The 12,649-nt window shown below is 30.6% G+C and overlaps 1 protein-coding gene across 1 annotated transcript in view; it reads right to left on the reverse strand.

Annotated features, from left to right (window-relative positions):
- LOC129906508 (uncharacterized) overlaps positions 1-12,649 on the reverse strand; it is a 121,563-nt gene that overhangs the window by 59,647 nt on the left and 49,267 nt on the right. Inside the window, exons 2-3 of the mRNA XM_055982288.1 lie at positions 4,665-4,751; positions 4,508-4,603 (exon numbers count right to left, since the gene is read on the reverse strand). Of these exons, the coding sequence (XP_055838263.1) occupies positions 4,508-4,603; positions 4,665-4,751 (183 nt within the window). The remainder of the gene's footprint in view (positions 1-4,507; positions 4,604-4,664; positions 4,752-12,649) is intronic.

Genomic DNA, 12,649 nt, shown 5'->3' on the forward strand with positions numbered 1-12,649 from the left:
AAATTTTCAATGCAAGAATTGTAGACCAGATTATTATATATAAAAAGTGTCATGACATTTTTTTTCCTACCCACCCACCGTTTCTTAAATATAACGATTCCACCGTTTGTTAGGTATAACGATTCAAAAAGTTGAAGTTGAGTTGTAATCGTCATAATCAGGCCTATTCTGAAAAAAAAACTCCTAACTGAAAAGTTCCTGAAATTTCAATATTTTTTTAGCTTGAATTTCGTCCTTCAATGGTAAAGAATATGGGAAAGCAAAAAAAAAAAATGGAAATTTTCGCCATTTTTCCGATTGGGGCCCTTCTCTCGAAACCATTTCCCTGGGAATTTTTGTTTAGAATATGTCTGAATAAATACAGGGTGTGCAAAAGAGAATGGACAACCCTAAAACGGCTTATAGCTACACTTATGACTGTTCTAAAAACAGACAGAAAAAAGTTCTATCGCAACCAGTTCATAAAATATTGGGTTTTTTTCGTTCAGTGTATTTTAAATTTTATCATCTTATGTTTTCGTTCACTACAACCACGAATGAATGAATTTTATTTATTTCTTTTTTTTTTATCATTTTCTACAATAATTGTATGAGTACATAAAGGCTTTAAAAACTGCATAGCTATTGCACATTTTCGTAAAAAAAAATTGAAATCTGTTTTTTGATGGAAAATGTAAAAAAAGTATTTTATGAAAAATTTTAAACACCTGTGGTATAAAATAAATCTATAGAAACCTAAGTGGCCAACTTTCTTAAAAATATTCTCGTTGTCGTTTGCTTTCACTCTATTAAGGAGTACTCTAAATTTGTACTCTTTTTCTGAAGTGATAGAACATAATGAGGGTAATATTTTTTTTTGGAATTGTGTGTGACAAGGCAAAAATGGATAATTTCTTTGAACAAAATAGTGATAACAGGTCTAGGGAAAAATTTTATGAATTGAAAAAAAAAAAATAATACTAATAACATATCGTCGCCCTAGTATTGAAGTGCCGTATACGCCATTTTTACGTTTTTGGGAAATCGCATTTCAATGTTCCGAAGATTATTGGGAAAGAACTAACCGCTGGTATTTTTTGATATTTTAGTATGATATATAATTGAATCGTTTATTTTCAAAACATGATAAGTCCATTTTGAAAAATTTTCATTAAACCCATAAAAAGGATGATATTATATGTTTTTATGAATTTAAATCTTAATCAATAGATACTTTGATTCTTCCTAACATTTGCATTTAAATTAAAGGTCAAAATTGTAAAATACAAAAAAAATGTGCTGTCAGAAGCTTTTTTTGGTGAAATGGACTTATAATGTTTCGAAAATAAACGATTCAATTAAAATGTGTCTTTTATATACATGTTATTGGACATCTGCAATTCGTTTAGTTTTCAAAATATTTCAATTTTTGTTCAAAATGAGTTTGCCGTATACGCCATGAAAAGCAGAAGTTTCTTTTATTCATATACACGTACGTCAAAAAAAAACATAACGTACGTGAAAACAATTCTCAAAATTTTCTTACATTGCATGAAAAATTTGACGTAAATGCCAAAATTTCTTGTTTTTGTAAAAACAATAGTGAATATCTCGGCAACGAAAAAAGATAGAAAAAAACGGATAGGATTTGAAAAGAGCAACTTCGAAAACATAAGACTGCATACCTAGTTCAAAAAATGCAATTTGGCGTATACGGCACTCCAATACTAGGGCGACGATATGAAGCAAAATGAGCGTTCGTTGATAGGTCTGCTTCTACACGAAGACACAAGGCGCAGAAATTATCTTCGAATTTCCTTTTAATTTTCGTTTCGGTGCTTCGTTTCGGTCTACACGTAGTATTTTTTTCAAGACGCGAATTTGACAGCTATTTTCTTTGGTTTTATTTTGTTCTTGTTTTCGTATGACGACTTTTACAGGAAGACGTAGACGCACAAGATGCACATAAGAACAAGGGAGAGAGAAAGATCGATTTCTCATTTGCTCTTATGTGCTCTTGTTCGTCTACGTCTTCGTGTAGAAGCAGACTATGTATTTTAATTTAAAAAAAACACCAAAATATACAAAAAAAAAAAAAAAAAATCCAGTGGGGTCTATGTGCAACGAAAACATTTGAATAAATTAAAAACGTTACTATACACGCAAATAATACACAACTGACGGAGCAGACTCGGCGACCGTAGAAATAAAATAAAGCAGAACAGCGAAAAAAAGGACAAGATCAAAGAAAAACGTCAAAAAGAGTCACAAAATTTTTTAGTGGAGACTGACGGTAGAAAATCTTCCCTTTTTTTCGAACTTTATTTCCCCCTTGCTCTTATGTGCGTCTTGCGCTTTGCATCTTCGTGTAGAAGCGGACTTAGTTTAACTTTTGGTATATTTTTCATTATACTTCTGATCGGTTTTTTATCAGCCTAATTGTCACACACCCTTAGTTTGATAATTGTAAAATAAAAATATTCCATCATCGCAGAAAAAAATGGGATTTTTTTATCTGGTACAGGATTTTTCTTTATTGATGAAGAACACTAGCAAAAACTCTTTTATTCGGTTTTCAATTTCATTTTGGAAAAAGTGAAGAATTAACATGAAATCTTACGTTTTTTGAGTAATTAAAGTGTAAATTTGAATAAATAGGCCAAAATTGTAAACAATGATAAAAATTTTTTTCGAATTCAAGCTTTCTTCATTTTTTGAATTTTACTAGAAAATGTTCTATAGTATACTAATGTAAAATTTTTTTTACACCATCAGAAAATAGACATTTTAGCGAACGAAATGCCCACCGACTTTTTGAAAAAAGCTGATATTTTGACACGTGAATTTTCGATTGAAAATTAGGGTGTTTTTTTGGTATTAAGTCAAAATTAGGTGAACAAATTAATATATTAAATCAAATAAATTACAGTGTATTTGAGACATAATAAGGTAAGTTTTCACCAAATTTCGTAGAAAAATTTTTGTTTTTGAAAAAGATAAAAATAAAAAACCAAAAACTCGGTTTTTTGAATTTTTCACATAAATTTTGAGGTTATGTGAAAAAATTGTTTATACAAAAGTTGTAGATCTTTTTATTACCTACAACTTTGCCATACAACTTTTTTCTATAGGATTTGTAGTTTTGCCGGAAATCGAGATATACAATTTTTTACCACTAAAAACTCAACCCACCCACTTCCCGAACTCGGCTCGCCCGTAATTTATTTTTCCTTTAATTTTCATCATATTCACCTCCTTTTCCAATGGGTTTCATTCTACTATGATTTTTTTTGGTTTGAAAAATTATCGACCCTGGTCTAAAAAGTGAAGAATTAAACAAAAAAACAATGGAAGAAATATATATGGCGGAATATAATATAATAGGAAATATATTCATAGTGGTTGTTTTTGTTAATAACAAAAGAATTTTAAAGAAACACTTTTCACATTTTTCTCTTTTCAAATAAAATTTTTCAATGCCAAACTTCAAATTCATAAGTGTGTGTGCAAATCGGTGTGAATCTGACTAAAAATGTGGGGTAGATCCTGGGTACTCCGTAGTACTAAAATTACTCCGGAGTAATTTTATTTCTACACTTTTGTGGCGTCAAAGAACACAAAACCTTCAAAGGTGCGAAAATAAGTACTAAAGGGGTACTCTTATTGGAGTGAAAGAAAACGACATAACGTCGGCCTAGTATTGAAGTGCCGTATAGGCCATTTTTACATTTTTGGGAAATCGCATTTAAATGTTCAGAAGATAATTGCAAAAGAACTAACCGCTAGTATTTTTTGATATTTTAGTATGATATATAATTAAAATGTGTCTTTTATATATGTACATGTTATTGGACATCTGCAATTCGTTTAGTTTTCAAAATATTTAAATTTTTGTCCAAAATGAGTTTGCCGTATACGCCATGAAAATCAGAAGTTTCTTTTATTCATATACACGTACGTCAAAAAAAAACATAACGTACGCCAAAACAATTCTCAAAATTTTCTTGCATTGCATGAAAAATTTGACGTAAATGCCAAAATTTCTTGTTTTTGTCAAAACAATAGTGAATATCTCGGCAACGAAAAAAGATAGAAAAAAAACGGATAGCAGATTTGAAAAGAGCAATTTCAAAAACATACGACTGCATACCTGTTTCAAAAAATACAATTTGGCGTATACGGCACTCAAATACTAGGGCGACGATAAGTAATTGAGGAGCTTGTTTTTGATCAGCTCAACAAATGAAGCGAGTTTGAAATTGCTTGCATCTATGGTAAAGAAGTAAGAGGGGGGTCAAAAATGACCTGAGTTGTAAATAAGGGTGTAGTCCCAAAGTAATAAGAGAACTTGGCTGGGACCTACCGTGCCTTTTGATCTGAATATTTAATATCTTTTACAAGGTTAATAAAGAATCAATCAAACGTGAATTAAATGCATGGATATTTTGTTTTTGTTTTCCTAACTACACGGATTCTGTGCATCCATGTTTTATAAAGAAACTTACAAAATCTATGCTCGAATACTTACCAAAGCGTTTTCTTCTTGAATGAGCCATTTGCTATCAATTTCACTTTCTATTTGCTGTTTAAGACGTTTTTGTTCAATCTCCTCTTGCGTGAGTTTCTGAAAGAAAATTAATGTTTAATGGTTGAAAATACTATTCTGATTATTTGAAAAGGCCTACGAATGCGTGTTCTTCATGAATAAACCACTCACTATCCACTTCACTTGCAACATATTGGTCCTTACTAACTGGTCTTGTCAATTGTATCTGAAATATGAGATAAGTTAGATAAATGTATGATAAAAATAACCATACTTATATTTAGTAGACTGTCAACTTTTCAATAAAAAACAGGCTTAACATATTCGAAAATATGAAGATAAAAGTGTCTCAAAAGATGAGCTTTTAATACTAATATAGAGGTGCCTATTTCTATTTTCCATATTTCTGATTTTCTATTTTCCATATAAAAAACATGGGAAAAAAATTGTTTTTTTTTTTTTATTTTTGTAGTTTTACAAAAAGGGATTATAAAAACTAACTGAAATATGATTCTTATAGTAAATTTAGTGTTTCTTTAAAATCTTCACGACATTTTTTGTTAGGGTGAACCCCACTGTAGTTATTCAAACTTAAAGTTCAAAATATATGAAATTATGACTTTTATTTCATATACTTCGTCGTTATTTAAAAAAAATTGAAATTTGTTTGCTCGCAATGTCTTATATGGTTGGAAATAAATACAAAAAAATTTACCAAAGTTTGAATTCTCTAACATAATTCTAACCCATGCCTCTAAGCGGTTGAAGTTTCTTATGGGAACAACAAGGGATTTCGGACCTTGTCCGATCACTTAGTTTTTATAATGCTTTTTTGTAAAACTACAAAAATATAAAAAAAAAAAAAATTTTGTTCCCATGTTTTTTATATGGAAAAAAGAAAATCAGAAATAGGCACCTCTATATTAGTATTAAGAGCTCATCTTTTGAGACACTTTTATCTTCATATTTTCGAATATGTTAAGCCTGTTTTTTATTTGAAAAAGAAAAGTTGCCTCAAAATGATACAGCCTAATATCTAGCCCTTTCCGTAAACGGCAAGAAAAATCGTGAATTATGAATAACACTTAATTGTATTTTTCAATATTGAGAATGAATATTATTTAACTTGTTTCTTAATTTTATCAGCAATTGCTAAAAAAAACGTTTTCATCAACTTTTTCTCAAATAAAATTTAATTACCGTGAGCGACAATGTCGCTTACGAAGAAATGGCGGAAAGGGCTCGATATAAACAATAAATACAATAACCCAACAAATAATACAATACAAATAATACAATAATACTAAAACCAAGAACAGCTATTTAACTTATTAAGTTTATGTAAGGTACCCGAGTAAAAATGGTAGAGCCTACTATTGTACGTGTATTAAGGTACACGTGTTACACGTGTATTTATATTTACACGCGTTCGAACATGTAGATTTTGTGGCGATTTCTTAAAAGATGCATTATATTAAAAAAAAAGGATATTGTTCAGGTTTTTGCGTTTATTGGCCTGATTTACACATTGACATTGCTCACAAAATTTAATTGGACCCTTCAAGCAAGAAAACTGAGTTCAACAAAGAAACTCCGACCTCAGACCGCGAAAATCGGGCTTGCACTCACACACTTGCAACTTTTTGTGTATGAACACAAAAGTTAAACGAGAATCGTGGTGAAAAAGTGCGAAAAGGAAAATTGACGAAGGAAAGATAAAGGGAACAGAAAAACAAAGCGTCAACTTCATTTTATTTTTTTTTCTTGCAGTGTTTGTGGCATGTCTCGCCTTGTTTAATATTAAATTATATATATTAAATATATAATATGGGATCATTTTAAGCCAAAAAAAAAATTCATCCATAAAATATGGGTGAGTGTGCTCGCGCAGTGATTTTTTAAATAATAAACTAATCATTTTGTGTTTTTCTTAGGAAATCTTCTTCGGCAACCTGATGCCACATGCACCCACATACATTCAACATCCACAATTTGTCGAAATACATCGAGTTCTCCTGCCGCTGGCCTTCACCAGAAAATAATAATAAAAATTGTGTTTGTGAAAATAAAATAAAGAAAAGAAAAAAATAAAATAAAACAGTTTCAGTGAAAAAAAAATCTAGTTCTTTTTTTGGTCGCAAATGCGAAACGTCATCCCTTTTTTGTTCCTCTTTCTGGTAGGTTTTCGCTGCTCCGACTCGGGTCCGACTTCGGCTCCGTTTTCTCGGAATGGAGATTTTCACCACACCAATACATATGCAATCGACTTCGCGGTGATTATAATTTCCATACTAATTTGAGCCGCCTTCGGACCAGTTTCTGATCCGAAGTCGGACTCAGCTCCGCCTCAGGCGGAGCGGATTCGGACCGAGGTCGGACCTGTTTGCTTGAAGGGGAAATTCTTATTCAAGCCGCAGTTTGGTTATTTGTCATTATTCACTCCTTTAATAAACTTTTTTGTTTACAGAAACTTTTGAGTGTGAATTCGAATGTTTATGGAAAATATATGGTTTATATGGCACGGTTGTCTTGAAAACGCGGCAGGTTTTATAAAAATGCATCCCAAAAGTAATGATGCAGATTTGTTCGAAATGATCTCAGGATTCCAAATTTGTAAATTTCAAAATCGTACCTGATCCCTTTTTTGAGTTACAGGCATTATACATATACAGGGATAGGATCTTGTGGACCTAAAAACTTAAAAAAAGGCAAAATAAAACTCCCAAAGAGGCATAAAAAGGCATTTATTGAGAAAAGAATGAAATATAAAAATTAATTGCAGTAATTTTGAACAATCATGAGTTTTTTAAAATTTTCAGTTAACAAGCGCCTGCGATTGTCACTTAAGAGTGCCCTGAAGGAGCTAAAATATCTCTCTACTTTTGTAGAGACGACTGGACCCCAATTAAAGAACTCGACATCGCCCACTTCAACATTTGCCGGGAGCTCTGAGGTCGAACTACGGCATACGTTCGCTAACGTTTTGACTATTGCTTTCTCTATTTAATTAGAAGAAAATGATAGAGACATAAAGCGTCAATACGTTAACGTACGTATGCCGTAGTTCGACCCCTGGATTTGTGTTCCAATGTATTACGCAATTTATTTGTTCAACTCTTTCGAGTCCCTTATTTGCCAAAAAAAATTGATCGGTATTTCTCAAAAACATCTTTTGCGACTGCCCCTTTCGCAGCTTCCAAATCTCTCTGGATTATGTCCAAAATCTGGAGAACTTCTTCAATGGAGTATTGTAAATTGAGTAAGTTAGCTTTTGAAATCTGATACGTGTCGGTTGTCGGCCGCGCAATAGAACGTAGAAAACAATAAATGGTAGCAATAGCAGACAAACAAGTTGCATAGGTAGATCTTTTCACTCAAATTTTGTTTGTGTTGTTAGTGTATTTTTAATATAGAATAGATATATTGAGCAAGTAATATACTGAGTAAGTTAGCTTTTTGTTTGTATATTTGGGTGTTTTGTATGTAGGCATACCTTTAAGACGCTAAAACGATAAAAAAACATAGGAAAAGACAAAAAAAGGCAATAACAAGAGAAAAGGCAAAAAAGGCAATAACGAAAGAAAAGGCAAAAAAAAGGCAAAATAAAATACATATATTTGGCACAAGGGGGACGTGAAACGTGTTTGTTTTTAATCTATAATGTCGTACGATTAAGCAAGAAAAAAAGGCAAATTCCACAACATCCTATCCTGTACATATACATATATATATATTTGACTTAGAATGGGGAAAAAAATTAAACAAAAGCACATTATAATGTCCTATACCTTTTTGGAAAGCTAAAAATTTGATGTTTATTTGAAGTTAATTTAGTAAATAGTTTTTGAGAAATTTAATTTCAAAGTCAAAATTTAAAAAAGAAAATAATTTTTTGTATTTAAGTTATTTTTTTTTAATTTGAACCTTGTAGCAAATTTTTTTTTCAAAATTTACTGCTCTATTTAGTTCTTAGTCAAATCCTTAAAAATAAATGCAAACAACTATTCTAGTTTTTCAAAAATTGGAAAAAAGGATTGGCACTTATATATTTGTTTTATTTGTTCCTAAGGAAAAAATTGTATAATGGTTATTTAATCAACAGATTTCTAAGTTCTAATCACACTTAGTGTGACTCAGAATCAACCCCAAGAACGTAGTGGTATTTTGGCTCCTTTTTTGAGGTTTTTTGTTCATTTTTGGTGTTTTTTTTAATGTTTTTTTTTTGCCCTTTTTAGAGTTTTGTATTTTTTTTTTTTATTTTTATATTTTTTAAATTATTTTAATAACGTTCTGAATATTTCAGGACTATTTTTGAAATGTAAGAGTTATATATTACGTATATCAGAAAAATATCCCACATAACATAGATTTCAGGACAGCTAAGGTCCTCAGGGACCACAAAACCGTTTCTCGATTTTCATCGTAAGAGCCATTTTCCATGAATCCATAATGACCTTTCGCGTTAATTTAAAAAAAAAAGAAGACGTCCTGATCAGCAGCGTGTTACAGTGACCTTTTTTTCCAATATATTTGAGGCTAATTCTTTTTATATTTAAAAAAAAAATTTTAAAATAGCTAAAAAAAAATTTGGAGAAAAGATACATTTTTCCTTAAATCTTAAAAACTAAGATACTTTTAAACATGCGGTTTTTTGTTTTTGACTTAAAATCAATGAGAGCATTGATTTGTGTAAAAAAATTTACCCTTTATTAAAAACAAATGAATAAAATAAACTAAAAGAAAAAAAAAATATTATTTTTTTAAATAATAACTTTAAAATTAAATTTCTCAAAAACTATTTACTCAATCAACTTCAAATAAACATCAAATTCAAGGAGTTTATTTTAGCTTTCCAAAAAGGTATAGGACATTATAATGTGCTTTTGTTTTTTGTTTAATTTTTTTTCCCCATTCTAAGTCAAATGTATATATATGTATAATGCCTGTAACTCAAAAAAGGGATCAGGTACGATTTTGAAATTTACAAATTTGGAATCCTGAGATCATTTCGAACAAATCTGCATCATTACTTTTGGGATCCATTTTTATAAAACCTGCCTCGATTTCAAGACCACCGTGATGGAAATTAGAAAAATAATTAAGTTTTTTTATTATTAATACGCTTTTACTAGCTTTGTTTGTAACTGACAAAGCTAGCAAGACTAGCAATATAAATATTAGAAAACTACTTTTACCTGATTCCTATTATCGTATCGAACTAAAACTTTGTACACATATGAAGTTCGGATGGCAACGCAATATTTTGGTGTCCGGACACAGGGGAGGGGCATTGGGGGGTTGAAACACCCCAACTCTATTTTATCCCATTCAAATTATCTCAAAGACTTTGGGCGCTCATACCACCCAAATAAATTTTCATCTACTTTCAAATATTATTCGACTAAAAAGTAAAATAAATAAAACAGATTTTTAGATCAAAAGGCGTAGAGGGTTTTGTTCAAACTATACTATAGCACAATTTAATTATTTTATAGGTTTTAGTGCTTGATAATCTAGGGTGTTTTCATAAACGTCTGCCTTACGTAGACCTGCGTAAGACGTGTTCATAAAGTCAGACCTGCGATCAGACTAACTAAGTCCAACTGCAGTACTGCTGTTCATAATCGTCATTTATTTCGTCAACGTCGCGACGCGTCGGGCAGATTGCGCAGCCAAAATTTTATGGCTGCAGAACTCGCGAAGAGGTTATTTGGCTTTTGATTCGATGTTTTTATTTTTAATATGTTAATATTGTAAAAAACAATTAAAAGCAAACATATTAGTTAGGGTGGTGCAAAAAAAAGTTTCTTTTTTCGAAAAATTTAGGTTTTAGTGATACAGAAAATTTCTAAATCGTGTTTTTTGATAGATCGAGTTTAATTTTTTTTTTCGTGTTAGGGTGGCTCTAAAAATTGTTATCTTCTATAGTTTCTTGTGGAATTCGAAAAAATTCAACGTGGATATTATTTTGACCAAATTATCGAAGAAAATAAAATTCCATTAGGGTGGTTCAAACATTTTTTTTTTTTTTTAAATAATTTTCACTGCAGAGAAAGTTTGAAAAACATGGTTTATGAAATAAAATGTAAGGTTGAGTACGCATTTTCGCATAAGGAGGCTCAGCAACATAGTCAGCCCTATTGTGAGTTTCACGGGTTGAATCACAAGATTCAACCCGGAAAAATTGAATTTCATTTTTCCCCTATTGTGAGTTCCGGACGAAAAGTTGTTCACGTTGGGCAATCTCCTTGTATTTTCAACTTTTTTTTCAGGTAATTTGTCAGGCATTCGACGGCTCTTCTCTCACTAAAATTTTGGTGCCGAACAAGAAACTAGTTCAGCGGAAAATGTAAATTCCGCTTTTTAAATTCCGGGCGAACAAAAATATTCCGGGCGGAAAACATTCCACGTGAAACTCACAATAAAGCTGAGTATTTTAGTTAAAAACGATAAAAAATGACCGTAAAGTCCTCAAATAATTAAATTAAAAGAGTAAAAAAGCACCTTTAGTGACTTTGCCAAGTTTTAATTTTATTTACTAAAAAATTAAAATAAAAGAAACAAGTTAAATAAAAAACTCGATGTGCTGAAAAATAAAAAATACATTAAAGAAAGGGATGAAAGAGACAAATCAAAGTATAGTACTATGATTGAACCAATGAATTTTGTTACGAACTTATCACAACAAGTGTTCACAAATGATGAATTGTCTCTGCTACAAAAGCGCTTAAAGTTCTCCCCGAAACCAGAAAAAACAAGTATAATTGATTTAATAGCAGATATTGAAACTGGTATAAAATATGGCAAGGAAACCACAAAACAGGACATCAGGTCCACAACAGTTTCTATCATTAATAAATCCTCTTATAAGAAAAAAACAACACCGATTTCAAAGAAAAATCACAAAGTTTTAAATGATTTAAAAAATAAAGATTGTCTATACATGAAGTGTGACATTATGACATTGTCATAATGGACAAATCACAATATAAAGAAAAAGTAACTGAAACTATCAACTCTGGTAGTTTTCAACTACTGAAAAAGAATCCATTACCAAAAATGATTAAAAATACAAATATCCACGGATTCCAAGAAGTATGAGGGTATGGAATACGTAATATAACAGCAAACGATCTACTTTCTATTAGAATATTATTACTTTTCAAAACTATGTGTATTTTTCTAAATCTGTAACACTATTTTCTTTTTTCGTTCCATACCATTCGGGATGTTCCTCTCAAATAAAAGTAAGAAATTGAGTTTTTATAAAACATAAAACATGTTACATAATTTGCAGCAAAATGGCGTATGAAATAAAAAATATTTTGATTAAATAATTATTTCTTATTATTAGGCAATGTTTAAGTGAAAGAATTGTAAAAAACAAAAATCAATTATGACCGGAGGAAGCAAAATACTGTTGCAAAGTCGAGATTTTGCGATAATTCACAAAAACTGCATTAAATTGAAAACCGTTAGGATTTGGGATGAACAAGTTACCAAATTCTGAGAGCCCAAAAATTGGCCTATCTGCATATTTCGTTTGATCCATTACTTTTGGGACACCCTGTATATGAATAACAATAATATCAATTAATAATATAATATATAAATCTATGTATAAATTCGAAAGAAAAAGTTAAAAACATTCAAATAAATAAACAAATATGTACCTAATAGTTTTAAAAAATAAACGTTTTATTTGCCAAAAAAAAATGTTGAAAAAATTTGTTTGTAAACTACTAAAATAAATATCATCACTGAATACTATAACAAAGAAAAAAAAAGTCGATCAGATTCCTGCGCCTACGAATACTTGCAAAAGTTATATAGAATACCAAGTGATGTAGGTACATAGATGCGCAGAAAGATAGAAAAATTCAACACTGAATATCATACCATTTTTTTCTTCATAAATATACTTACCATGACTCTTGCACATAGAGTAAAACCAACGGAAAACGAAAACACAAGTGAATTCGGTTGCGCAAAGCAAAACCGCAATATACACTTGCAAGGCTTGCAACCCTTTTTTTTGCTATTTCCTTGATGCTGATTTGTTTTTTCTACCCAAATAGACTTTAATTTTATGACTTTGGTTCTCTAGAAAGGGAAAGAGAATGC

This window comes from Episyrphus balteatus, chromosome 1, assembly GCF_945859705.1.
Source record: "Episyrphus balteatus chromosome 1, idEpiBalt1.1, whole genome shotgun sequence".
NCBI lineage: Eukaryota > Metazoa > Arthropoda > Insecta > Diptera > Syrphidae > Episyrphus > Episyrphus balteatus.